The sequence below is a fragment of the Pogona vitticeps genome, chromosome 3 (assembly GCF_051106095.1).
Source record: "Pogona vitticeps strain Pit_001003342236 chromosome 3, PviZW2.1, whole genome shotgun sequence".
NCBI lineage: Eukaryota > Metazoa > Chordata > Lepidosauria > Squamata > Agamidae > Pogona > Pogona vitticeps.
Genome location: NC_135785.1, coordinates 73,852,010 through 73,879,487, shown reverse-complemented (window position 1 = coordinate 73,879,487; position 27,478 = coordinate 73,852,010). Strand labels below are relative to the sequence as shown.

At 38.4% G+C, this 27,478-nt stretch overlaps 1 protein-coding gene across 3 annotated transcripts in view; it reads right to left on the bottom strand.

Annotated features, from left to right (window-relative positions):
- The window catches only part of DOCK1 (dedicator of cytokinesis 1), a 489,282-nt gene that overhangs the window by 364,804 nt on the left and 97,000 nt on the right, over positions 1-27,478 (bottom strand). For all 3 annotated transcript variants that reach the window (XM_078391202.1, XM_078391203.1, XM_020791492.3), the window contains exons 12-21: positions 27,199-27,278; positions 24,613-24,738; positions 21,811-21,935; positions 20,916-21,014; positions 18,579-18,651; positions 14,324-14,427; positions 13,334-13,517; positions 9,058-9,155; positions 6,060-6,149; positions 1,633-1,733 (exon numbers count right to left, since the gene is read on the bottom strand). In XM_078391202.1, the coding sequence (XP_078247328.1) occupies positions 1,633-1,733; positions 6,060-6,149; positions 9,058-9,155; positions 13,334-13,517; positions 14,324-14,427; positions 18,579-18,651; positions 20,916-21,014; positions 21,811-21,935; positions 24,613-24,738; positions 27,199-27,278 (1,080 nt within the window). The remainder of the gene's footprint in view (positions 1-1,632; positions 1,734-6,059; positions 6,150-9,057; positions 9,156-13,333; positions 13,518-14,323; positions 14,428-18,578; positions 18,652-20,915; positions 21,015-21,810; positions 21,936-24,612; positions 24,739-27,198; positions 27,279-27,478) is intronic.

The following is a 27,478-nucleotide window of genomic DNA, read 5'->3' as shown; positions in this document are numbered from 1 at the left end:
GGGGAAAAACAGCTCTTGCGTAAAAGCAAAACAAAGTGTGCTGCTTAATTACTGTCCCATAGTGCATAAAGCAGTCTCTGGATGGTTTACAATTTTATTATGTCGGTTATACATCCCCTCCGCCCCGGCCCCCACGCTGCAACCTGGGTACTCAATTTACTGACCTCGGCAGAATGGACAACTGAGTGAACCCTGAGCCGGGTACCAAGGATTGAGCAGTCATGAGGAGTTTTTGCCTGCAGTACAGCAGTTTAACCACTATGCCACAAAGTATAACTCTATCTCTTTTCATCTAACACAAACAGGGTACCATTGAGACTTCACTTAGGTGGTGAAAGTGATTAAGACTGTAGTTCTATAATGATGCAATTTTAGAAGGCCCAGTGAGCAGAACAGAAGTTATACATGGCTGGATGAAATCCAACCAAAAAAAAAAATGTGCCTATAAATTTCTGTGGCAAGTTGCCCCAAGTTAAAAAATCAGTGCAGATGTTTGATGTTTTACACCAAGTTACATGTCTGCTGTGTAACAGCTAATGTCTAGGACAACTTCTTAACTAGCAACAATCCATCACTGAGATTTATACCAATGAACCTAAGCCATTAGGATCCTGAACACAACATGTCTACAGGACTGCACTTTGAAGTTGCAATTCTGTGTCTGCCTCACTAAAGAATAGGAAATACTAAAATCAACAGGAATTGTTTCTGAATAGATATGCAAAACAATGAAGTGTGAATGAAACTATGAAACTTCTACCACTAATATAATAAAAGCAGGCGGGCAATCCACAATCTCAGAAATATTGAGCTGTATTTATACACAGATTAGAAATTTAATTCTTTTTTAAAAACCATGTTTTCAAAATATGCAATCTATTTTCTCTAAACATAAAATAAGTGTCACTACATTTTAATCAATTACTTCAATCACTTGCTTTATTTGTTGACACTTAATAAATAATTAAAGGACAGTAACATTAGATTAAAACAGCAACTTGCCAAGAGCCCTCAATACTTCCTTAGTTCACAACAAACTTTAACAAATATAAGTGGTAAAAAGAATAAATCTTGCTAAATCCAGAAGAATGCTGCACCGAAATATGCATATTAAAATCTTGATCCTATCACTAAGCATTTAACATGGCTTAACAGAAAATGCTGAACAAATGAAATAATTCAAGCATGAAAAAAACTAATCAGGACGAAGTGCTCACCATATAATAGTGTGGAAAATATTATGGCTCAGGGATTGGCAACTTCTTGGAAAAGCGGACTGTGTACCTTTGGGGGGCACTGCCAAAGTTTTAATTTCAATTACTCTGTTTAGTTACTTTCTCAAACTTCTCTTCTTTTACTTCTTCAACCTCTTGTTTGTAAAGCGGTCCTTCATTTAACAGTACTGAGAGGGAGCATCTGGATAACATCACTTCAGTTGCCAAGACTGACCTGCTATATGTAGTTTAATCTGGACAAAAGTCTTGGAATGTCTTGATCTACATAACCGCAATAACGAATCAGGCTACCTACTCCACTAAAAAACACGACTAGCCATAATAATTGGAATTTAATATTTCTAAAATTCAGAACATATTTTGGGAGCAAAAAAAAAAAAAGTAGATAACAACTTACGTGTAAGCCAAAGTAGCACTGAAATGTTTCTTAATGTAGGTTTCTAAAACAGGATTAAAATGTTGGAACTTCCGGTCAGCAATCAATCCGATGATAAAAACCTGTTCAGTTTGAGAATACACTCCATTATCTTGGAAATTCAATCTTAAATATTTCCATTTTTAGTAGTCACACTGATTAGAAAGGGGCATCAAAGCTGTAAGGTACTGCCTGAGAGCAGGATTTCATCTCTGTACAGTACATTTAAGAGTTAGAGGGCAGAGGGCAATTTTGAACAGGTACTTAAAACTGCCAACTAAGTCAAACTGAGGACTTCAGAGGTTGAACTCAGATGCTGAAGAGGTCATTTTCAAATCTCTCCACAGCTGATAAAAACTAAGTGATAGTTTTTCTCAGGAACAGCAGCACTATATCTGAACTTGGATACTATTTCACATTTTCTACAAGACTGGTTTAGTTTATTTACTGTATGGTATCTCTCACTTTAATTACCTCTTGTTTACCTCTTTGAATAACTTGCTGGATTATCTGCTAATTTAGAGAGGCTGGAGTTATTCAGCATCAGATTTTATGCAACTCACAATGCTTCAGAAAGACAATTAACTTCCTCTGTATTGACATGCTTCACAAGACTAGTCATGCAAAATCACCTAGAGATTAGACAGGTTTCCCATTAAGAGGCAATCAGATGGATATTCATTGTAGTGAATCCTAACATCAGCTTTGTTAAAAACAACCTTGCCTCCCTCCAGGGATCACAGAGAAAATGACCGAAATCCACGCTGACTTGAATGCTATAGCATAATACAGGTTCAGTGGATATAATTTTGTGTCCTGTTTGTCAAACAATTCTGGATATGTTGCAAGAACAGACAGGCCGCTTACTGTAACTATGTTTCTATAAGTGGTCGTCTGTGAACTCATACCAACGAGCTATTCTGCAATGCACAAAACACCTCAGAATCTTCCAGAACTGAGAAGAAGCATTTTGATAGGGCTCCATCTGTTTCCTAGGGTGTACTCCACCCTCTCCTCCTATTGAGCTCAGTTTCAGTTTGCTATAGAGACAGAGACATTGGGGAGGGTGACAGGCAGGTTGTGTGAGTTCACAGATGACCTCTTGAAGAAACACAGCAAGCAACCTGTCCTCCTCCTTCATGGCTTCTTTGAACACACACCAATAGGCAACTAGAGCTTACCTTCTGGAGGCTGACAGATGAAACACACAGCAAGACAGGACCTTGTGTCCAAGCAATGGTGTCTGACAAACATACCTGGCTGGCTCTATTGCAAATGTCAGGAATGGGGACACCTCTCAGGAACGCTGCAGATATGGCTATGCTTCAAACCTTGATAATGTTAGGTTTGGGGATGTGGCCTAGATGGCAGCAGTGCTTTCTAGTGTCTCCTACCTAAAGGGCAAGATGCTGGGAACAGATGGGCATATCCTTCTTCCTTGAGGAATAGCAAAGGGAGAGGATGAGTGACTGGTGCCTTGTGGCGCAGTGGTTAAACCGCTGTACCACAGCCAAAACTGTGCTCACGACCTGGGGTTCAATCCCAGGTAGCCGGCTCAAGATTGATTCAGCCTTCTACCCTTCCAAGGTCGGTAAAATGAGTACCCAGCTTGCTGGGGGGGGGGCAATGTGTAGCCTGCATTATTAACTTGTAAACCGCCCAGAGAGTGCTTGAAGCGCTATGGGGCGGTATATAAGCAGCACACTTTGCTTTTGCTTTTGGTGAAAAGGCCAAGTCCTATGAAAATAAAAGGCGAGCACTCCATGCACATCCAATGTATGTAAAGATTATTTGACATGTCTGGTTGGATTGCTGTAAAGCATAGAGAGGGAAATGTTGTGCACCATGTGGACGTCAGAGACCACTTTAGGGAAAACTGAGACATCTAGGTAGAGGATCATCTTATCTTTTTGGAAAATAAAGTACTATGGGATGATCCAAAGTGCACAGAGTTCACTCACTCTTCCGGCTGAAGTGAGGCTAATCAGTCTGACATTAGCCCTAGCTAAAATCTTGAAATGGGCCTTGGTGAGTGGGTGAAACAAAAGAGGCAGGTTCCACGCCAGCAGGACTGGGAGTGCTGAAGGCAACATATTGTAAAGACTTAAGGAAGCAGCATATGTCTGGCTGGCAGAACCAGGAGTGTCTATCTAATTGAGGAGCAAAGGGTCAGTTAGCAGCAAGGTAAAACTTCAGAGATGATAAGACCATTTGTTTAGAGCAGGGGTATCCAAAATACAGCCCGCAGTCCACATCTGGCCTGTCCTGCCATATTATCCAGCCCGTTCCCTTCAGCCCATGCACACAGGTGGGGGTGCATGCAGTGTGTGTGGGTGAGCATTCATGCGGATGGGGTGTGTGTGCAGGGGTGTGTGTGCATGCGTGCATCTGCGTGTATGCACACACATGTTCCTTCAGCCCTAAAAAATGTGAAAAATATATGATGTGGCCCTCATGCTCAAAAGTCTGGAAACCCCTGGTTTAGAGCAAGAGAAAAAAAACTAAAGGATATGATAGATGGAGATATAGCCCAGAGTGTCCTTTGGATGACCTAAGAAGCAGTGGAATGCAGTGCTGTCTGTACTAAGGTGAACAACTTTGCCCTGAAAGAGTTTTTAAAAGAGAAGAATGATAGGATGACAGCCAGGAATTCTAAGATGTTTATGTGGAGTTTTGTCTGTGCCAAGGACTATGTGCTGTATACCCAGAAGCCTTTGCAATGCGCTCCTCAGCCTTGGTTGAAGGGATTGTTAGAGAGCACAAATGTTGTGGTGGGGGGGGGAGTAAATGGGAGCCACAAGAGTACTTATCTGAGGTTCTCAGTATGGCTTCAATATGGAGACAGGTATCAAAGTTGGTATTGTGTGGCCAGGCTGAAGTGGTTGGTATGCAGGGATCAAAACTGTTGCTACAGGATGCACAGACTGACTAGTAAGAGTTATTGAGGCAGGTAGTAATATGCTGCCATATGAGGATGGGAAAGTGTGGTCCCACTCATAAGAGGGTGAACGAGAGCCTTGTTATTAATGCCTATGGTTCTTGATCTGTAATGCAACTGAAATGTGCAGCATGGAGAGAGTCTAGGAAAGCTCACTAGAGAAGAATGATCTGGACGGTTAACAGTGGTGTGCAGTCTACTATCTCACCCTCTTAATGGGAGTTAGAGGTAGGCAGTAGTGGTGTTTAGGAGATGGGTCAAGAATTATGTTCAGGAACATTATCAGTGATGGAGATGGAGAAGCATCGATCACCAGATCTCTAGACAGTGATTGTCTCTGCACCAGAGGCAATGAACCTTATGGAGGCCCTCCACTACTTGTGGTAAGTCTTTAGTTTTCTCATTATGCTTCTTCTTTTTATGTTCTGCATCTTTTGCACAGCAAAAGATGAGGAAGATGGTGTTGCAACTGTCGGTGTCAAAGTGGCCCAAGCTGGAGGGGATGTTGATTCCTATATTGATGTCAAAGTGGAAGCCAAGACAGGTTTCTTAGGGATTATCGGTATAGACTGGAGTTGATTCCTGATTAAGGAACCTGAGGTGAGGACTGCCTTATTCCATAGAATTTTGTGAAGTCTAGGCTCCCAATTTTTACTTCCGTGGGCAGTAAAGGCCCTGCAGTGCTTGCAGGCCTGGGTGTTGATTGTATCTTCTAAACAAAGTAGGCACTTATAGTGTCTGTCGGCTAGAGGGATTTTAGGAGAACACAAGGCACACCTACTGAAGGGTTGTGGTGCCATGCACTACTGTGGAACTGGTGGCTGCAAGACAGGTGCTGATCAAAGAGTAGGGGGTGGACAATGAGTTAATTTTTTCAAAAACAAGCAAAATAGAAAGCACATATTTAAAAGTGATGATTGCCTTGCAGGGATAATCAGCAAGATGAAGAGAGGAGAGGAAAGAGGTTCCTAGACATCTGCAGAGAACAGCAGATGAAAAGAAACTGAGTTCAATTAGGCAGAGCGCATAGACCACACCCTAACCTATCTATTCTATGATACACTGCTAAGCACTAGTTATAATCAATAAAACCCTACATGAATTAAGTCCAGACTACATGAAGGACCATCCTGTTGTACTCAGATTTCTCTGATCTTCAAAGTAGGCTCCCAGGATGAAAATTCCATACTAAGAGATGGCATGTTAGCTCCCTCCTTGTTGCCTTTTCTCCAGCAAAGACATTTTTATTCCACCAACCTTTGGGTAACTGACCATACTTGCTGCAGAAGGGGCTTTTAATTGGATAGATGTGGTTTGTTTTTTTACTGCTGTGTCTGAAGTTATTTTAGTTTTTTGCCTTTATTCATCTTAGGTTTTTAACTTGATCTGTACAATTTGTACTGCAATACACTTTGTGACTGATACATAAAAATTAGGATACAAAGTGAATAAATATAGAAAAATAAAATACCAAAGCATCAAACACCAACGTGTCAAATGTCTCACTCTCTGAATTCTCCATCATGATGTTAAAGAGTGCATCAAGCGTATCTTGGAGAAACTGCAAAGTAATAATAAAGTCACTATTGTAACAGTGATTTCCACAAATACATTTTCCAAAATTAGACCTCAAATTAATTATCTTATTGTACTGCATAGGTCACATGACAGAGAGATAAGATGACAACATATTGAAAACAGTAAATATTTTTGAACCGTTTCCTTATTTACATAATCTTCATCTGAGGAATATAAAACGTTAAAATCGGTACTTATGACAAACTAGTACTAGAAACTTCCAACTGCTGCAATTAAAAATACTACATATCCAACTGCCACATTTTTTTTTCAGTAAGCATATTATTCTATAATAAAAATGAAGTTGAAGCAGTCAAGTACAACTCAAGTGAACTGTGTATTAATGTATTTAAGAGTGAACACATGGCTGCCACAAATTTCTGACCTCTAATTACAAATTAAATGAATGCATACCTTCATATTAAAAGCACAAAGCCAATCAACACTACACTGCCAAATAAACCCTTAAAATATCCTAAACTAGAGAATAAGGGATTTGAAAAGTGAGAAAGACGTGCATTCAGACTAACAGCATCATTTATGACTAGGTATGTGTGAATTTTGTATGGTTCAACATTAACTGATGTGCTGAACACACAAAAGGGGGAGGAAGCCTGCTCTATCCCCTTCATCATCACTTTGCCTGTGAGTCTGAATCTGTTCTGACTCAGGAGAATATTCTTCACAGATTGACGAGCCGTTTCTTTTCACTTCTCTTGGTATGTATAAACAAATGGCAACAGGAGAGAGGCTATAATGCATTACTTCCTCACATATTTAGCCCACCTGGATGACTGAGTATGTTTCATGTCTATCTCAGACATAAAGTTAAAAGATTCTTCTGTCTCAAAAATGCAAAGAGAAAGTAATAGAGTCATATTTGGGATGATTAGAAATTAATCAGTCTAAAGACTAGAAAACTGGTCATTTTTGAACTTTTTGTTCAGTCAGGGTAACAAAGAAAATGCTGAAACTATAAGGACAGTCACTGTGGTGAAATACATAAAGTGACTGGGGAAATCATGTCCTCACCTAAGGTACACAGGAGGTGCAAGAGAGACATGATTTATACTACAGTGGTGCCTCGCAAGATGAAAATAATTCATCTTGCAAGGCACAGTTTCCCATAGGAATGCACTGAAATTTAATTAATTTGTTCCTATGGGCCAAAAAAGTCTGAAAAAGTCACTTACCAGGTAGGGAGCTGGGGAAGCACCATTGGAGGACTGGCGGGGGACCTCTGAAAGCGGTGATCGCCATGGGGGGGGACCCCTGCCAGTCCTCCGATGGTGCTTTTTTGGCCCATAGGAACACATTAATTAAATTTCAATGCATTCCTTGGGAAACCATGCTTCGCAAGACAAAAATATCTTCATCTTGCGAGTCACCTAAAAACTCACAAGATGCTTTCGTCTTGCGAGTTTTTCGTTGCGCAACGCATTTGTCTTGCAAGGTACCACTGTACTCTGAGCACCAAAAGAGAAGAGACAAGAGAATATCTCTCTATATACAGTGGTGCCTCGCTTAACGATTGCTTCGTACAAAGAAAAATTCACTTATGGCTTTTTCAGAGCAATCTTGTGCTTCACTTAACGATTTTCCCTATGGGTGATTTTCGCTTAACGATTTCGGGACCATGCTTCGCTTAACAATGACAGTTTTAGGTCCCCTTGTTTCGCTTAACTTTTTTTTACAGCCCCGTTTTTGCTATTTTTAAAATATTCTAAAATGTTTAAAAAATGTTTAAAATGCTTGGAATCGTTAGTGCACCTAATAAAACCTTTGTTAACTTAATTTGGCTTTGTTCTGAGTCTTTTTGAATTTTTTGTGAATTTTGTCCCCCATTGAAATAGGCTTCAATGCATTTCAATGGGTTTCGCTTAACGTTTTTTCCTATGGGGATTTTTGCTTAAGGATGGTAATCCGTTCCAGTTGGAATGGATTATCCGGTTTTCAATGCATCTCTATGGGAAATGGTGTTTCGATGTTTTCACATAGCGATTTTTTTTGGAACCAATTAAAATCGTTAAGCGAGGCACCACTGTATTTCTATCTAATTCTATCTATATTACATTTCAGACACATCCAAACTTGGACAGGAAAAGTATTACTACTAGAAACACCTTCATTCAAAGATAGAGAGCGAGAAGAATGAAAGGGCACTGCCACACCTCCACTGGGATAATTTAATTTGAAGAATCCCACTAATCTGAATCTAACTCAACATTTCAATATAGCATTAAGTGAACCAAGTACTTTAGAATAGTATGTGTTAATTAATAAAATATTCCATAATAAGTGAAGGATTACCTATCTAATTCCTCATGTTTCACTTCATATTGATTTTAATTTAAGCTTAACACAAAACAAATGGGAGAGTCCTAGCTTTCTAGTCACAACTATACAAGCACACGTAGGACTGGACCAAGTGCATTCAATTCAGATCAAGCAATATTTGCTCTTTTTAAAGTATGCCAAGTTATTGATTACTTAAAGAATTGGTAATAATTCCATGCATCACTACATGGAACTACGTTTTGTTTGAATTAGTGGATGGATAAATGAAGCAATAAATGATTCTTTAAGCCAGGTTTAAATTTCAGCAATCAAGAAAGCAAGAGTGAACCATTCCCACAAATATGTTTACTCTTCAAGCAAAAGTACAGTGAAACTCCATTTAATCTTCTCTTAGAAATTACTTTTGCAATAAACAGGGTATTTTCACTTAGTGAAAATGAAAAGCACCTTTGCTGCATTAGCCCTATTTACTGTACACCCAAAAAAAGGTGTACATTGACTAGAACTGCACTGCATTAAACTTCTATATGCCAGAAATAACTATTACATGTCTACTTTAAAATGAATTAAACATTCATAAGAAAATGTGTTACCTTGACAACTTCACCCCCATCAACTTTCATCAGCTGCCTCAAATTCTGTTGTAGCAGATTTGTGTTGGATCGCCACTTCAAAAGCCCGAGCAGATCCACTAAGCACAAAACAACAAAGAAAACAGAAAAAACTTTAGTTCTCTTGCCAATAAAATACAATACAAAGTAAGAATGGAACCAACTTACTTAGGCCACGGTCCTGTCTATTTGTAATTGGAAAAAAGGATTTCTAGGCAGTTATACATAAAAGTAGATTCTGCTGTTAACCTATTAAGTCAGTAAATTTGGATAACAAAATAAGCATACACATTAAAAATTGTGAGATTAATAGAAATGTTTCTAGTGGCCAAGACCCTGTTGTTTAGTATAATAAATTGCACTAGAGTAGGTCCATTGAATTAGTGGAGGTTTAGTGAGCCAGACTGTAATCTACTATGCTAAAGTAAGTCACAGCTATAGTAGGCCTTTTTGAATCAATAAAACACATGGAAGAGTTGACTCACCAAACCCGCATTGACTCAACATGTCTACTCTAATGCAATTTACTCTGCTAAGCAACATAATTTTGGCCTATACGTACAAAAATAACACATGGTATGCTTGCTTTCAGATCTGAAGGCTAAAGTTATCTTCTTGCCTTTATTCATTACTTCCTGCCTTTATTCATAACTAGCATGGTCCACCAGCAGACTGGTAATAATAATAATAACTGCATACCACCATGTTGATTCTGACTTTTGGCAATCCCTTCCAGGGTGTTCTAGGTATGGAACCTAGTGATTTACCATTCCCTTCCGGGAGTACTTGGAGACTATGGCTCCATGCCTAAGATTGATTCTTCCTTCAGGTGCCATAGCAGAAAACCGACAATCAACCTTTGGGTCTGCAGTCATACAACCAAACCACTGAGCAACCCAGCCAGCTACAGACTGTTAAAGTAGATGAATAATGAGGTTGGTAGTGTGCACGTATGAACTCTCTTCAAGATCTGCAAACTTCATGTAATTCCTTTCTTCAGAGATCACTGATATGATGTGGGATGTAGTCACAAGGAAGCATCAAGTGCAGTATCATCAGTGTAATAATCAGGCGGTGCAATGACACAATGAAATTTTAAAAAAACTAATGATGTCTTCATATTGAATGGAATAGTCTATCATCCTCTGTTCAAAAGCTGGTTATAAACTTTGTGACAAGAATGGATTTGATCTGTCTATTTTTTAAAAAACTTTAAACAGAGATTAAAAAAATGGCATGGAGCTTCTGAACAAAATCATAAAAGAGAGAGGCCATTCCTATGCATATATCTGAGCAATTGTTAACAGACTATGGTGCCCTGAAACATTTAATTCTAAAATTTGGGAGGGAAAAACTACATATGGAAAATAATATAAAAAGAACTTTGCCATATAGAGACTTTCTTTTGCCTGCCTTTCTGTGCTAATCCTAACACAATTAGCAGAATATTTTTTAAAACATCTGTAAAAATGTCCTTAATTATAAGTGTATATGCAGTGTCAAATGTAATGCAAAACATATACTCCAAGATCAACTAACATATGGGAGGCATAAAAGCTCAATCCCAAAGATACTAAAAAGAGTCATAAAACGATGTTCAATGTACTGCATAAAACTGACAGAAATGGTACAGCAGATCATCAGAAATGGAGGAAATTACCCTCAATGTTCAATATAGTTTGAAGGTAGTATTACAATAACATTACTGCGAGCTTTAATAATTAATGGTGAATTACAGACTAAACATTAAATACTGAAAGTACTTTAGGAATTACTATTGCCTCTAATTTGCATTGTGGAAAAGGACACTCCCAAAGGAAAATAAATCATAACAAAGTCTGGCCAGTATCCTGTTTGTTATTTAGACAGAGAACTACAAATGCCCCTCTGATAAGTGCTAAGTCACGTGCCTGACTGCATGCTAATTGGCATCTCATCAGATTACTGTGGCAGGTTCTACAGTTAAATCTTTGTATGTGCATAAATATGTAACAGGGTACTTGCCTCTGATTTTCAGATACAACTACAACACCAAAGACACAGGGCATGGTTGCCTAAAATGGTAGCCCAATGTTTAATTCACCTCTTGACCAAAAAATAAAAAAATAAAAAAGTGGTCTCATTTGCCAAGTGTCTAGATATTATTTCTATTTCTTTCTGGGCAACTTACAAGCTTTCCCTTTTTTCGTCTTGGAACAACCAAAGACAGTCCAAACCTCTCAGACCACTATAATATTTGAGCAAGGGCAACATTCAACCTGGTGGCATTATATAGCAAAGCAGAAGCACCCACTCTTTAGAATAGGGCCAGAAATCTTATAACATTCTCAAGGCCATCTGTGTGTCTCCCAGAGCACTGAAAAAGTAAACAAACAAACCCCAAACTGTAAAACATGGGATCCCTCTCCCAAAAGGCAAAGGATGGGCAATTCTGACAAGTCCAGCACAAAATGCCAAAATTACAAAAACTGACACCAGAATAGCAAGAGGTCTGATTCCAGATTTTAAAAAATAGGTATTTTGTGGCTATTCAATGGTGAAGTGGTGGCTGCAACATATTTGAAAGGTGTACTACCTCTCCCGAAAGCTTCCAAGAGCTGTAAGTCATTATTTTTGCCAGAAAGGGGGGGGGCTGCAAAGGATTGGAGGGCAGTTTGGGAGTACATACCACGGACTGGAGGTCACAAAAGCAGATTGGGAATACATGCCACATTTTGCCTGCTAGCGCTCCAGTGGAAACAGTTTTCCTCTAAAACAATCATGGACTCTCTCTCTCTCTCTCTCTCTCTCTCTCATTCACTCTCTCTGTCATTGTGTTTGTTTGGTTTTTACCTAGAAGCATTTGTTTTTAAACCAAAAGTTACATTCAGCAAGAAAAAATTTAGAAACTACAACCTGAAGTTTGTTCATTCTAGTTCTAGAATGATCTCCCCTCCAAAATACATCAAATTCCAGCTACCATTTGCATTCAATATTTATCTTCACCTTAGCATTTCCCACCTATTAACTGATTAGATTGCTTTAAAAGCCACCTCACAGATAGTTGTCATTTGCATTTTTCTGGTGTCTGACACTGTTTTACTGTTTATACCATAATTCTAAAATGGGCAGTATGCAAATCTTTTAAGCAGAGAAATAAACATTGAACCCCCATCTACCTATCAATTTATCTAATTATCTATCTTGTTTTCTTCCTTCCACCATATAAGTCAAGTACAGTGGTGCCTCGCATAGCGAACGCTTTGCTATGCGATGAAACCGCACAACGAGGGGTCCCGGGCCATCGCTGGAGCGTTCGCTCAGCGATGGCTCCTATGGGCTTTTTTCGCTATGCGATGATCGCGCGGACGCGATCAAAGCATAGCGAACAGCTGATCGGCGGTTCCAAAATGGCCGCCGCTAAAACAAAATGGCGACCACTGTTTTGCCTCGCTAACGAGGCATCCAAAATGGCTGCCACAATGGAGGAAAATCACAGAACGGTGAGTTTTAAGTCCATAGGAACGTATTAAATCAGTTTTAATACGTTCCTATGGGCTTTTTTATTTCACTTAACGATGGATTCGCTGAGCGAGGGTTAATCCGGAACGGATTAACCTCGCTAAGCGAGGCACCACTGTATTCAGAATCATAGACCAATGCTATACTCCCCAAGAAGTTCAATGCTACTACATACTTCTGTGTTGTTGTTTTTTTTGCTTTTACTTTCTCTTTTCTTTAACTACTTTCAAAAGAAGTACAGTGGACCCTCTACTTAAGGAATTAATCCGTATTGGAATGGTGGCTGCAAGTCGAAAAGTCTGTAAGTCGAATCTCCATTGACCTACAATGCACTGAAAACCGATTAATCCCATAACTAGTGGTTTTTATTCTATTTTTATTCCATTTTGGTTTTTTTCTGGTCTGTAAGTCGATTCTCTGACTGCAAGTCGAATCTAAATTTTGCAGCCAGAGAAGTCTGTAATTCGAAAAGTCTGTAAGTCGAGCCGTCTGTAAGTCGAGGGTCCACTGTAGTCAAAACCTAGAGAATAATTCATTAGCACACTGACAAAACTTTCCAGAAAATCAGTCAACCAACTTTTCAGAATACTTTTAGGGTTCCTGGGCTTGGTTTTTCCCCCCAATGATGTCCATGATTAAAAAGTGATTTATCAACCCAAGGATATGAGTGACTCAACCTGAATAATTCAATACTGCTATTCTTTATAACAGGCAAGTTGCATAAAGAGTTATCCTATGATATGAGTATGTTTCTCACCATTCTGAGTTAGCTTTGTTGAACAAACTAGTGTGGAAATCTGAAACGAATCTTTACTGATGGTGCAGCTTCCAAGATTTTGCATGCTTTTGCCAGCTGCGGAGTGACCCTTTTCCTCCAGTTCTATTTTAGTTGATGGCAAGCTTAAATATGTGGAAAAATCTTCCAGCTTCTTTGCTTCAGCCTGTGACATTATTTCCATAAAATATATAAACACTGTAAACAATTTTTATTCTCATATGTTGTGCATTCAAAGGCATGTACATTTAACTATTCATTTTTCTTTTAACAGGAGCTCAACATGAAGCCATTTCCCTCTCATGTCTCCAAAGATCAAAAAACATATCACTTATTAAGATCAGTACCATTCAATACTTGTAGAAAGTCACCTCTATCTTGGCTGAACTATACCAATAAGAAAAAGCTATTCTTACCCACTCACCATAAAGAAAATGAGGAAAAGAAAAAGAGAAGTGTTTGATATATGTATGGTTTAACAATTACAAAATTTCAAAATATTTTAAATGTTAAAAAAAGTGTCCTGCTTGTAGCTCCATAGAACTTAAAGCACGCTCTGGATGGTTTAGAATTCAACTATGCAGGTTACACATTCCCCCTCTAGCAAGATGTGTACTCAGTTTACCAACCTTGGAAGGCTGGAAGGCTGAGTGAATCTTGAGCCTGCTGCCTGGGATTGAACCTGGATCGTGAGTAGAGTTTTGGATCCAGTACTGCAGTTTAATCACTGCACCACCGGCTAGAAGACGACTCACAAGTGTTAAAATGAAATGTTTCAACCTTCTTCTAAAAAGCAGCTTAACAAACAGAAAACCTTCCACCTTTTTTCTAACATTTTACATTTATTTTCCTGTGCTGAAGTTGCTAAGGAAATAACATGCTTTGATCATCCTTCTATCTCACATTATACAAAATAAGATTTCTTTACATATTTGGATTCTCAAGTACTGCCGCATATATTTAGAGTAATACCTTGTACACTATAAGATCATGCTCTCCATCTCGTAGTGTTGTTCCATCATATCTCATCAACTTAACAAATGCCAGCGCAAATATTTTCTCAGATTTATCTTTGGCTGTTTAAAATAAAAACACAGTAACATGTTATAAATGAGCTGATGAAGCTACAGGGGGAAAACACTCCAGAATGCAGATGCAGCCTATTCCAATACCACACATAAAGATTAGGAAATATTTAGAAATGATTGTCCATAACCCAGAGCTCATTATAACATTCAGGCTGGAACTCTTTATACATTTATCTGTGACCTACAGTATGTCTCTCTGAGTTCAATAGAGTGACATCTGAACAGACATGTATATCATGCTCCTAGTACATTAACTATATTAAACAAGGTTCCATCTGTGGGCAGACTGCATGCATATGAATACAATGTCCAATGCACAGGATAAAATGCAATGTTCCTTCCCTCCCTTTCCTGCTTCCATTGAAGAAACTTCCAGCAGCACTGCACTGGCATTCATCACCAAAACACAGTTCTTAATGGCTATATATTAGCAAGACAGGCATCATAGTCACACCCAGCACACCACTATGAACAATGTTGTGATACAGCATTGTTTGCCACAAACATCAAACACTCATCAAGCATAAAGCACTGACCAGACCAGAAAACAAGCTGCATGTAGAGAGTCTGGTTAACACAACCCAAAGTCCTTGCTCCTAAGAGTCAGAAAGGAGAGGAGGAGAAAAAGAGGGGATAGGATTCTTTGGTCCTCTTTGCAGCAAGATCTGTGGTAGTATTTTGATTCTTTCCCTTGGCCTCAGCTTTTGGAATGCTGTGAAGGGAGATAAGGAAGGGAAAGGGAGTTGGAGTCAAGTGTGAGAGGATAAGAGTAAACAGGAGGGAGAAGAGAAAAAGAGCATGTGGAGTCAGGAAAAGGACGTTTAGCTTTAGAGAGTGTAGTGTAGTGTGGAGTGGAGTGGCATGGTGTAATGTAAATGAATATATATTGGTGACCTGCAAAATTTGCTCAGCTCTTGCAAATTCAAGGTGGTGGCTTCCTTGATTAAGTCAATGCGCCTCTTATTTTGTTTTTATCTTTTTCTCTTGCCTTCTACTTTTCCCAACATTGCTGTCTTCTCTTGATGTGTCCAAAGTACAATGCTGGGGACCCACATTAAACAAGAAACAGGTAAAACAATGAACTGAATGCTGAAGACAACCAGCTTAGTATGCTTGATTATTATGTTTCAGCTTTGTAAATAATGTATTCTGTTTCCTGTTTAACTGCCTGAGTTTTATGCTGTCACTTTTTAAATTAAATCTATTCTTCTTATATTCAGCCTTCATCTTTTGCTGCTGCTTTCAACATTTTCCAGTACTGTATTATTGTTTTTCCAAATGAGCCTTCTCGTCTCATCGTGTGCCCAAATTATGATAGCTGCAGTTTAGTCACTTATATTTCTAAAAAGTTTAGGCATAATTTGATCACACACTCACATTTTGTCTTCCTGGCCGTCCATGGTATCCCTAAAGATCTCCTCTAACATGACCTTTTGAATAAATATATTTTCTATCCAAGGGACGCGGCTGAGGGGCCTATCTCCGAGGGAGACCGGAGAGATAGAAAGAGAAACTAGGCCTTCTTGGCAGTGGCCCCTCGTGTCTGGAACAGTCTGTCCCCAGAGATCTGTCTGGCTCCCTCGCTGGGTGTTTTTAAGAGCAATATTAAGACCTAGCTCTTTAGGCAGGCTTTCCCTCCTGTCATCACTTATTTTTTGCCATCTTGAACTATATTATTACTGTTGTTTTTATTTTATTTTATTGTGTTTACTTTTACCTATTGTTGTTAGCCGCACAAAGTAGACTTCAGTCTAGATGGGCGGGGTATAAATATAATAAAATAAAATAAATAAATAATATTTACCTGTCACTCTTCTTCATTGTCCAGCTCTTACACCCACACACAGAAATATCATTGTAATGAAACTGGTTAACATAACCTGTGAGAGGACTGTAAAAGCCCTTATTCACAAGACTCAGAAAAGAGAGGAAGGTGCCCTAGTGTTGATCTCCAGCAACCAATCTTACCCTTACAGATCTTTTCTAGTTCCATCAAGGCTATTTTTCCAAGACTCAGCCATTTTGTGGTTTCTCTGCTGTAGTATCCAGTTAGACTGATGACTGAACCAAGGTACAGAAAATCTTTAATAATATCAATTCTTCATTATCAGTATTTAAGTTATGTATTTCTTCTTTAGTCTCATGATTTTTGTCTTCTTAATGTTTAACTATTATCATTTTTTTGCACTTTCTTCTTTTATCTTCTAAGGTTTTTATTAGTTGATTAAGACACACAGTCAAGCAATACTGTGATTTCAGGAATAATACTAAAAAAAAAAGGTTTCCTTGTAATGCAGGCCAGAATTCAGGTGACAGTGTCTGCTGATGTAACTGTTTCCATCAGAAGAATTGGAAAGGGTAATCACCTCATCGCAGTGGAGAGCACCAAAAACTTTCAATAACGGACTGAAACTTTTTGAGGATTGGTGACTATGTGGAATCAAACACTACAGAGTGGTTAACAGCTAGAACCAAAGGAGTCGAGGTGGAGGAAGGGCCACAGTCCAGTGGTAGTGCATATGATTTGCATGTAGAGGGCCCCAGGTTCAGCTCCTTTCATCTCCAGGCAGAGTTGTAAAACACTAGTCTGCAATCATAGAGAGCTACTGCCGGTCAGTGTTCAAAAAAACTGACAGCATGGACCAAAGATTTCTCTCAATATAAGACAGTGTCCTAGGTCTCCTTTGAAGGGAGTAAAATTCCACTGCACTAGCATGACACTGCACTTAGGTCACTGTATGGAAAGCTTCTTCTATAATTCACACTGCAGTAAAATTTCACATTTCCATTCACCAGCTGTTCCCAATAAGCATATTATCATCTATTCCAGTTTTCTATTATTTTTAATAATAAAAGTTTGTGTTCAAAGTGACATGTCCAACCAAAGTGAGACACTGAAACTGAATAATATTGGTCAACCTAGGAGCAGTGAAAATAAATATAATAAAGGACTGTGGCAATTTTCAGCCTTAATTCATTATGTATACAATAATCTAAAACTTAATAGGTTTGGCCACTCATAAACAGCCGCAGTATTATGTGAATGCTTCCATTTGAACCAATCTGTAGTTCACAATCATAAATATGTTGCTGCATATTGTTTTCATTAGTACAATTGTTAAATGTTCTATTAAAATTAGTACTGCTTTCACTCATGTGACTAATTTTACATCAAAATAGCAGCTTTTAATTATACAAGCATTAACCATTAAGGAACAGGTGTCACATATTACAAGTTTTTAAATACATCAAATGAAGGTTTCATGATTAAAGGTTTGATTTCTACACTGATGGTATAATAAAAATTTCAGACCGCGTATCAGAGGAGGCAGTCATATTAGTTGGGACACCTTTTTTATTGCAAACATATAACGAAGCTTTTTCTACTTCTAAACAGTAATAATAAAGTGCATATAACCCAAATGTTGGGACTGTTAACATTAAATCTTAGTGACTTTGAACAAAAACATGATCACCTTGTAGAGTCAGTGCTTCACTAACAAATAATTAACTAATGTACTATAAATATTTCTGAACTGTTTCTCATTTGCACAAATTTGCATGTGGTTTACAAGCTTTCCCCCAAATTGTACTTTGCAACCAACAAATGTCACAGCTAACCACACCAAAATGAAAGCATCTAATTTTCCCCATAAAAACATCCTTACTTATTTCTAAGCAGCATACCCTAATGCCATAGACATAGTTTACTTGTGGAAATGTAAAATGGAGACATCCTCAAAATCAGGCAAAGAAAAAAAGCAGCAAAGTCCTTGTACAGAGTCGCAAGACAAGGGTGGGTGATACTTTTACTAGGCCATTAAAATCTCACAAACAGGTATTAATTTTGAAGTTGTGAAGGACTCTTCACCAGACTGTACGTTACAAAGCTGAGATAGGGAAATACATAAGCATCAGAAAAATGCCAACAATAATTGCCCAATATAGGTGCCAAGCTGTCTTGTTCTAAAGCTAGTTCCCAAGTGGAATCTATAATCTTTTAGAGTCAGCTTAAGGCAAGAAAGGCAACAGGAGCTGGCAGAAATAAAATTAATGCAATGCCTTCCTTAAAGTAAATGTAGGCACTAAGAAATAAGAGGACTTGGGGAGGACGCATAAAAGAAAATTTAATTACTCACAATCCTGGGATGACCTATGCCGGAATGTAAATCTTAAGTGACTGCGGTTTACATCTTCAATAGGGATTGCAACCTTCACCAAAAGAGAAGCACAAATATATGTATTTGGTCTCCACAACAAAGGCATAAAACACAGTTGCCTGCAACATTTCACTAGCCTACAAATATTTTGAGAACACTGCTAAGACATACACACAGCAGTAAGCATGGGTACATTGGTTACTTTATCACCGATACAAGATACATTTAACAAACAAACACATAAGTAGTTTTCACATATCAAATGTCATGTTAAAAAGTGGAAAAATGTGTGAGGAAAGATTATTATTTCAAGAGATTTAGTTAAGGCAGCTTCTATGTATGGATACACTTCAAATCTAGATATTAACAAGCTATTGTCAAGGATGATTAGTACACTTTACTATTTAATATCAGTCTACCGTTCATACCTTCATTTTAATGCTATTGTATTTCACATCCTCCCACTATGGCTTCATCCCTGTTACTAAAACTTGGGAGGAGCCGTAAGTTAGTGGTAGATCAAATGCTTTCCATACAGGAGATCCTGGATTCAATCCACGGCTTCTCTAGTTAATACAATCAGATATCACAGGATACAAAAAAACAATAGAGTGGTGCCTTGCAAGACAATGTTAATCCGTTCCATTGAAATCGCTGTTTAGCGAAAACATTGTCTTGCGAAAAGTGTTTCCCCATTGGAATGCATTGAAATCCGTTTAATGCGTTCCAATGGGGAAAATAGTCGTTTTGCGAAAATCTCCCATATGGAAGCCATTTTGTGAAGCGCCAATCAGCTGTTTAAATCGCTGTCTTGCAAAGTATCGGTCCCCAAAAAAAACATCTTGCAAAGCATGGTCCAAAACATTATCCAGCGAAAATTGCCCATAGGAAACACTGTTTTGCGAAGCACAATGGCGATGGCGTAAACGTCATGCAGATTTGTTGTTTTGCGGGGTAATCGTCTTGCGAGGTACCACTGTACCTGAGACTGCCTGCTTCATGAACAAATATCCTGGGCTTCATGAACAAATACTCTGATCTCATATAGGGCAATTTCCTGATCTTCTGATAGTCCTATTGCTTTGACTACCTACATTCTGCCTTTCTATATTTATCTTCAGCTGTTACAAGCCTGTTTATCACTGAGGAAGAGGTAACTGTGTTAGTCTATGCAAGCATTATTGGTAAAAACAAAACAAAAATAAATAAAAGTAAAAGAACCAATAGAAAAAGACAAAATTATGGGGCACCTTAAAGATGGTTATATTTTGAAATGAGTTTTGTGGACATGTCCACTTCCTCAGTCATAATAAGAGAGAGAGAGAGATAACATGACAAATATTTATACATGGCATCAAAATACAGAGATTGTGATTGATTGGCTGGTAAGATAGTCAATAGGTATTTAACAGTGGGGTAACGGCCTCTTTGATATACAAGTATATTCCATTGAAGCCTGATTAGTTTAGTCTCACTTACTCTCTCCATTGGCTTGTAGCACAAGTTCCATATAGCTGAAGCTTCTCATAGAAATCTCACCAATATTTTATTAGGAATCATGGGGCCTGCAGGTCTCAATGGCTATTTTTTCCCCTGGTATCCACAATCTCCCTGAATTTTCTACCCCATTGGTCCCACCCATCCTTAACATCTTTCCACTGCCTCAAAATAGGTGTGGCATTTGCTTTTAAAACAAAGTCTGGCCATCCTTATTATACCCCAAAGTCTGTTTCTTGTCCCCAACTTTAGAGGTTCATTTATTTTCAAACCAGTTGACTTCCAGCAGCATTTGCAGGCACTAACATGGTCTCTAGATAATGTCCCAGTCTCCAGCAGGTGGCCCATCTCAGATTTAATATTTAGGCCTCTTGCTTATTTTTCTAACTTTGCAGGTTCTCTCCCCCACCCACATGTCTAGAACCCATCACTACGAAAACAAGGATGTTCTCTCAGCAATCTCCCCGCAACCCCCAGCTAAGAAAATCAAGAACTTTAAAATCAGGCAAAGGGGGAAAAGGGGGAAAATCTGAAAGGATAAGGAATAGGATGCAAACATCAGAGCTATAACATTGTGTGAATACGTATCTGCATGCGTATGTACCCCAGTCACTGGAATGGCCTACAACTGGGGTTTGGCCAAATGCATAAATATGCTTCCATAGAATGTTACAACTTGGATATTTGCATCCTCTATTACTTATTCTCTCAAATTTTCTAGATGCCTTATTTAATCTGATAGGAATATACCAGGTCTATCAACTGGATTTTCCTTCTTTCACCTTTTTTTTACAAAGGGGATCTTAGTACTAGACATACCTTTACTGTTTCAAACCAGCGTGGCTGCTTTACTTGATAATATATGACAGACTTATATTCTGAAAGGGCTTCATCTCCAGCACCAGGAAATATTACATTCTTTAAAAGAAAAAAAAGAAAAGGAAGGAAGGAGAAGTTAGTTTTAACACAACTGAATGCATGAATACATATTATTAATATACTCACAAGGACACCCAAGTAAAAACACTTCAGAGTTTGTTACTGCCAACTTCAATAAGAGACAATAATTTACACAACAGTAATCAAAAAGTACCCTACAACACATAAAACTGAAAGGATCAATTTCAGAACAAAGATCCTAATGTTCATTTTGACAATCATTTCTTGGACATTCTAACAATGTGAATATACATGTATAAGAAAAATGGAGCTGGCACCCCAGTCAACTGCACAATAAAACATTATTAACTAACTGCCTATTATGTAACAGCAGTCAAATTTCAAGGTGCCAAGAAAGTCACTGTTTAGGTGGCAATTTACAGTACTTACTTCCTGTCATTATATGCTAATGATTAGTAAGGGCAGTGTTGAAAATTTCAACGCCCCTAAATCTTGCAGCCCTCAGGGCACACATTGTAAAGCTCAAGACTACAACTACCTGCTTTAATGCTAGACATCTCCAGAGAATAAGAGGAACAGGGGAAGTCAGCAACAACAAAGGTTACAGGCTAGGACTGCCAATGACTTTCATCAAATGCCTAATGTAAACTATTATTTGACAACATTTAACATTAAGAGCCACTGAATCAACACAACGCACATAACTGATGCTTTAACAAGCTCTGTACAATCCAGGCGTTTATCCTAGTGGCATTAACAATTGGATTTCGCTCCAAAAATTAACATAGAATTTAAACTCTTTCCTTTAAAGTACCTCCAATTTCTTGCCATCTTCATCATAAACAGATACTGTAACTTCTACATTCTTTGCTGTGGTTTTGCTGCCTTTGTCAAAATCTCCTTGAACTAAGGTTACATAGATATCATTACGGACATCACCTGAAAGTGAAAGAAAAAAGCTCTTAAAGTTACCAATAAAGTATCCTACTGTCTATTGATGCCTTATACAAACAGAAAACAAATACTAAAACTTGAAACCCTACTTGTGTTTTATTTCCTTCTTGTTCCTCAAAGTTTCAAGTGCATGTTTATGGAGTCCAGCTTTATTTCAACACTGGATAAATACATATGCTAGAATATCTAGAAAAAGAGGCATTCCTTCATGTTTGAAAAATGGCACTGCAGGTGGCCAAAGTGACAGAGCTTTTGAAAATTTTCAGAGAGGGAGCCATGTTATATGTTATCACATATAACAGAAACAAAACACAAAGTCATGTGTTTTGACCTTGATGTTAGTTTCTGAAATTTCTCTAAACTGAGGCAAGAACAAAAGAAAAAGAAAAGAAGAAGAAGAAATTTTTTTAAAAAAATAAATAAAATGCTATACAGTGGGGTCTTGACTTAAGAACGGCTTGAGTTAAGAACATTTTGACTTAAGAACCGCTCTCATAGAAAAATATTGACTTGACTTACATACTTAGATTTGAGTTAAGAACTGAAAAAACCCACGTGGGAGGCAGGGAAAGTGCAAAATTTGAACTTTCAGTTAACTGTTGACCAGTGAAAAGGGTGCCTGTCTGCTTCCTCACTCCTCCCAGCGTTTAGAGAGTGGATTGGGAGACAGTCTTCAGACTGCCTGGTACTGTACTGCCTGGACTGTATTTTCCCTGCCTTCCCTGAACCTTTCTTGACCTAAGAAAAAAAGAAACAAAATATTCCCCCTCTAGTGGTCGAAGGCGGAATAGCAGCTTCCCATTAGTTTCTATGGACGGAAAAGAGCAGATACGGATCAAATGGTTTTCAATGCATTCCTATGGGAAATGCAGATTTGACCTGAGAACTTTTTGACTTGAGAACCGCCTTCCAATACGGATTAAGTTCTCAAGTCAAGACCCCACTGTAATTTAATGTGAGCATTCATGGACAAACCCACTTCTTCAGACTAAACTTGTCTAACCAAAATGAAACAAAAACAACACAAAACGAAAGTCTCATGTTACTTTTAAGACTAATATATGTATAAACTTTCATGGATTGCTACTCCAGTCTATTAATCTTAAAATTACCATAAGACTCTAGTTTTGTGTTGTTTTGTTTCAGTTTAGTTTTAGTTTTCAGTTTTAGTTCATAAACTAAAAGCAAGGAAGATTAAAACATTTTGGTAATTACATCTCGGTGCCAAACCACATATAGTGTTTTGTTTCTAGTGCTGGAGAAAATGAGTGCCTGCCATGCATAATAAGCAAGACCTAAGGATGCAGCATATTCACAAAAAGAACTGATGGGGGAAAGGGAAGAATGGAGGTTGTATTGTACCCTTTACCTCACATGAACAAACAAACTGAGTCTCTAAATAAATTGTCTCCTGATCATAACCAGGGAAGATCACTGAAAAGAATTCCTCATTTTCCATCTCTGTTAAAAAGGGGGAAAAAGCAAAGCGTGCTGCTTATATACCACCCCATAGTGCTTCAAGCACTCTCTGGGTGGTTAATTATGCAGGCTACACATTCCCCCCCCCCCCAGCAAGCTGGGTACTCTTTTTACTGACCTCGGAAGGATAGAAGGCTGAGTCAACCTTGAGCCGGCTACCTGGGATTGAACCCCAGGTTGTGAGCACCGTTTTAGTTGCAGTACTGCAGTTCAACCACTGCACCATGAGGCTCATATATTCATAAGACAGTAGTCTTAAGAATTGTGAGCATTTAGATTATGAATATTTCTCTTCCTTCTCACCCCATTCTTGGGAGAGGAAAAAGACTTGCCAGAGACCATGCTCTGTCTTCTACATTCTACAAAACTCCATCACCATCACTTTCTACTCACAGGCTCCTGTTCACTCTGGCTACCTATAAATATTTCTAGGACGCTTTTCTTGTCTTTAAAGAGGTTTGATCTACACTCATAATTGACATTTCCAGTGCCTCTTTCAAGTGGCGCCCTTCCTTGATTTCACTTTCAGTCTTCGCGCTTATCCCAAGGCCTAATACTGTAAAGCACACTTAAAATGCACACAATTCCTTGGTCCAGTTGGTTTCCTTCTTGAGGACAACCTATCACCAGACCTTCTTGCAATACGTTTAGTAAATAGGGATGAACATTAATTAAATACTCTTTAAATAGTTATCTATTTTTCTTATAATCCTGTGTTAGCATAATAAAGGAAGATTTCATTGGGTAAATGTTGGCATTTTTGAACAAAATTTCCACACATCTGTATGCAATAATGGACAATCTCTACACATCTGATAGCCCATTTGGACATGGCAAGCAACAGAGCCGCTTTTGAAGTCTGCCTTTATGGCTTCATAGATTCATTTATAACATACATTAAAAGCCCAAGTACTCAAAACACCCCAGGAATCTAAGTTATGAAAGTAAATGAAATAGACATTCTACCATCTGTGCACAGCTATTCCACTGTGTTTACAATAGTACTACTACATTATTAATATAAGACTGAAAATAGATTGAAAATTCAGCTTTTAAGCCAAATCTGCCCAAATACTGTCGAGCACAGAACCATGCTTCTATATATTCAGCTAAAACCAAACAGCAGTAACCAACACTATCAATTTCATTGAGTACAATGGACCTTTACTCTATTCCATCTTACCAGGCATGATAATCTCAGGAAAACCCATTTTCCGAGCCACAGCTGTGGTTCTATCAACTAAGTGAGGAAATTCTTTTCTTATCTGATGAATGTCTCCTGGAAGAAGTTTCAATGTCACCCATAAACCTGCAGTATTAAGTACACATTATTATTTCACATACCATTTCAGCAATTATTTTCTCAAGTGCAAAGTAATTCTAGACTCTTTTTTTATTATTATTTGTGAAAATAGTAAGCTAAGAAAATATCTAACAATAAGCAGAAAAATGTATTTGCGAACGCTTTCACGGCCAGGATTTAATGGTTGTTGAGGGTTTTTTGGGCTCTTTGACCGTGTTCTGAAGGTTGTTCCGACTCTTTGTGACCCCATGGACCAAATGCACACCAGGCCCTCCTGTCTTCCACTGCCTCTCAGAGTTGGGTCAAATTCATATTGGTAGCTTCGATGACACTGTCCAACCATCTCATCCTCGGTCGTCCCCTTCTCCTCTTGTCTTCACACCTTCCTAACATCAGGGTTTTTTTCAGGGAGTCTTCTCTTCTCATGAGAGAACCTTTAAAGGTATACAAATTGGTGGCCCTAACCACATATTGTACAGTGGTGCCCCACATGATGATAATCCATTCCACAGAAATCACTGTTTAGCGAAATCATCATCATGCGAAATCTGTTTCCCTATTGGAATCTACTGAAACCTGTTTAATGCGCTCCAATGGGGAAAATACCTCGCCGTCCTGCGAAGACTGCCCATAGGGAAGCCATTTTGCAATCGCCAATCAGCTGTTAAAATGACTGTCCTATGAAGCATGGGTCCTGAAAACACAGGGACGGCATTTTGCGGAGCCGCCAATCAGCTGTAAAAATAGTCGTCTTGCAAACAAACGGTCCATGAAGCATGGACCAAATCATCGTCCAGTGAAAATCCCCCATTGGAATGACTGTTTCGCAAATAGCTATAGGGATCGCAAAACCTCATCGTCCTGCGGATTCGTCATTTTACATGGTCGTCGTCTAGCAAGGTACCACTGTATCATTGAATTCTATAATTTAACTAGTATCTGGTTTTAAAAAGCACTTGTTTTGTCTGTTTTTCCTTAATCTCCCATCATTAAACTCCTTAAGAGGTGCTTAAAAGAGTTTGGGAAGTGTTTAAAGACAGCATCCTTCAAAAAATGCCCACCAAATTCAGAAATAGCGAAAGTACAATAGTAACATGAATTACAGAAACATAAATTATTTTTGCCTTCAACTCTCCATCATGTGAAACTGAGAAACAGCATTTATAACACAAAATACTGTGAAAAAGAAAAGTACATCTATTAATGTTCCCCTTTTCAAAATAGAGTTCATTACGTACATTAGCTATGTAAATTAGACTATTATATCTTGCATATGATTAAAGTGCATGGCTGTTAACCATATTTTGCTCTCTGCTGGCAGTCTTGCTTCCACCCTGTCTTCTAATTTGTACTTTGGCCACAAAGCAACCTTGGCAACCAAAATATATTCCTCTCTTGTAGCAACAGCAATACGGAACTGTCATAACAACTGCCATATTACATGCTTGGCAAAAGCCTAGAAAAGAGATGAGAAACATTTAGCCTTCCAGATCCCTTACTATGGCTAAAGCTAGTTGCACTTGCAATCTAGCAACATCTGGAAGGCCACTCACCTAATATTTATTGAAAGCAAATGAATGACATAATGTAGATATGAAACCTGATTTCATTTGTTGTGACATGCTTCATGATGCAAATGAACACACAGTGTGAAGTACTGGCCAAAATCCTGTTGTGCAGCTCTGCCTGCACAATGAGAATGATGTCATTGTCATCAGAGACTGTCAATGATTAAAGACACCGTATTTCAGTTTCAGGATGCACACAACTTTGTATCATTGTTTGAAAGCTGTAAGCACCCCAAGATCAAAACAGGAAGTATTTAATATTAGCAATTTGCAGCTGACTATGATTGAGCAATAACTGGATCATAGTCAGCAGCAATATTTCTGCCACCAATTTCTAATTGTGCTCCATGACAGAGAAATGGCCTACAACAAATAGATTTCCAGATATCCAGGGAATAAAAGAGATTTCCAAACAAGAAACAAAAGATGTTGGAACTCCAGTTTTGGTACGAGCAGAAAGGGGCAGATCAAAACATGTGATGCGAAGATCAGAAAAGACTTTGGATTAACATTTTCCTGTGTACTTTCAGCCCCAGATATGTACCCAGCATGGAAGAACATATAACAGCAATGGCTGTAAAAGGAGAAAATATTCTTCCACCAATTATTTTAAAAAACAGAATAGGAAGGAAAGAATCACAATATGTTCTTCTTGTGATTTTTTGCTTCAAAGCATGAGCCTAAAATTGCTCTGCAGTACAGTAGTTTATCCTTCTTCAGATCATTCCACTGTAGCACTAGGACTGCTCATCCAAATGTTGAGAAAAGTGGTAATTCCCCTTCCCAATGAGGAAGGAAACTGACTATGAAACATTTCAATCAATGTTTAAATCAGACAAATTGGAGTAGTTATATCATTGCAAATACTAGTGGAGCAAAGATGAAGCAAAGTACCTACCCTGACCCTTGTGGTTAACTTCTTTAGCAGCAATCACTTTGTTTATAACAGTCTGAAGGAAATCATTCTCCCCCGCCACCCTGGGTGAAAAACGGGATGATATGTTCAGCTGCTTGTGACGAATGGCGTTATCCAACGCTAGCCTGGAGGTAGCACATGATGACCAACACCAAGAGGTAACAAAAGTGGGAAGGACAGAAAACCAGAAGTCACAGTAACAAGGAAATCAGAGTGTCATAAATTTGACAAAGTGTTCATTAGTTAACACAAGACAAGGGAT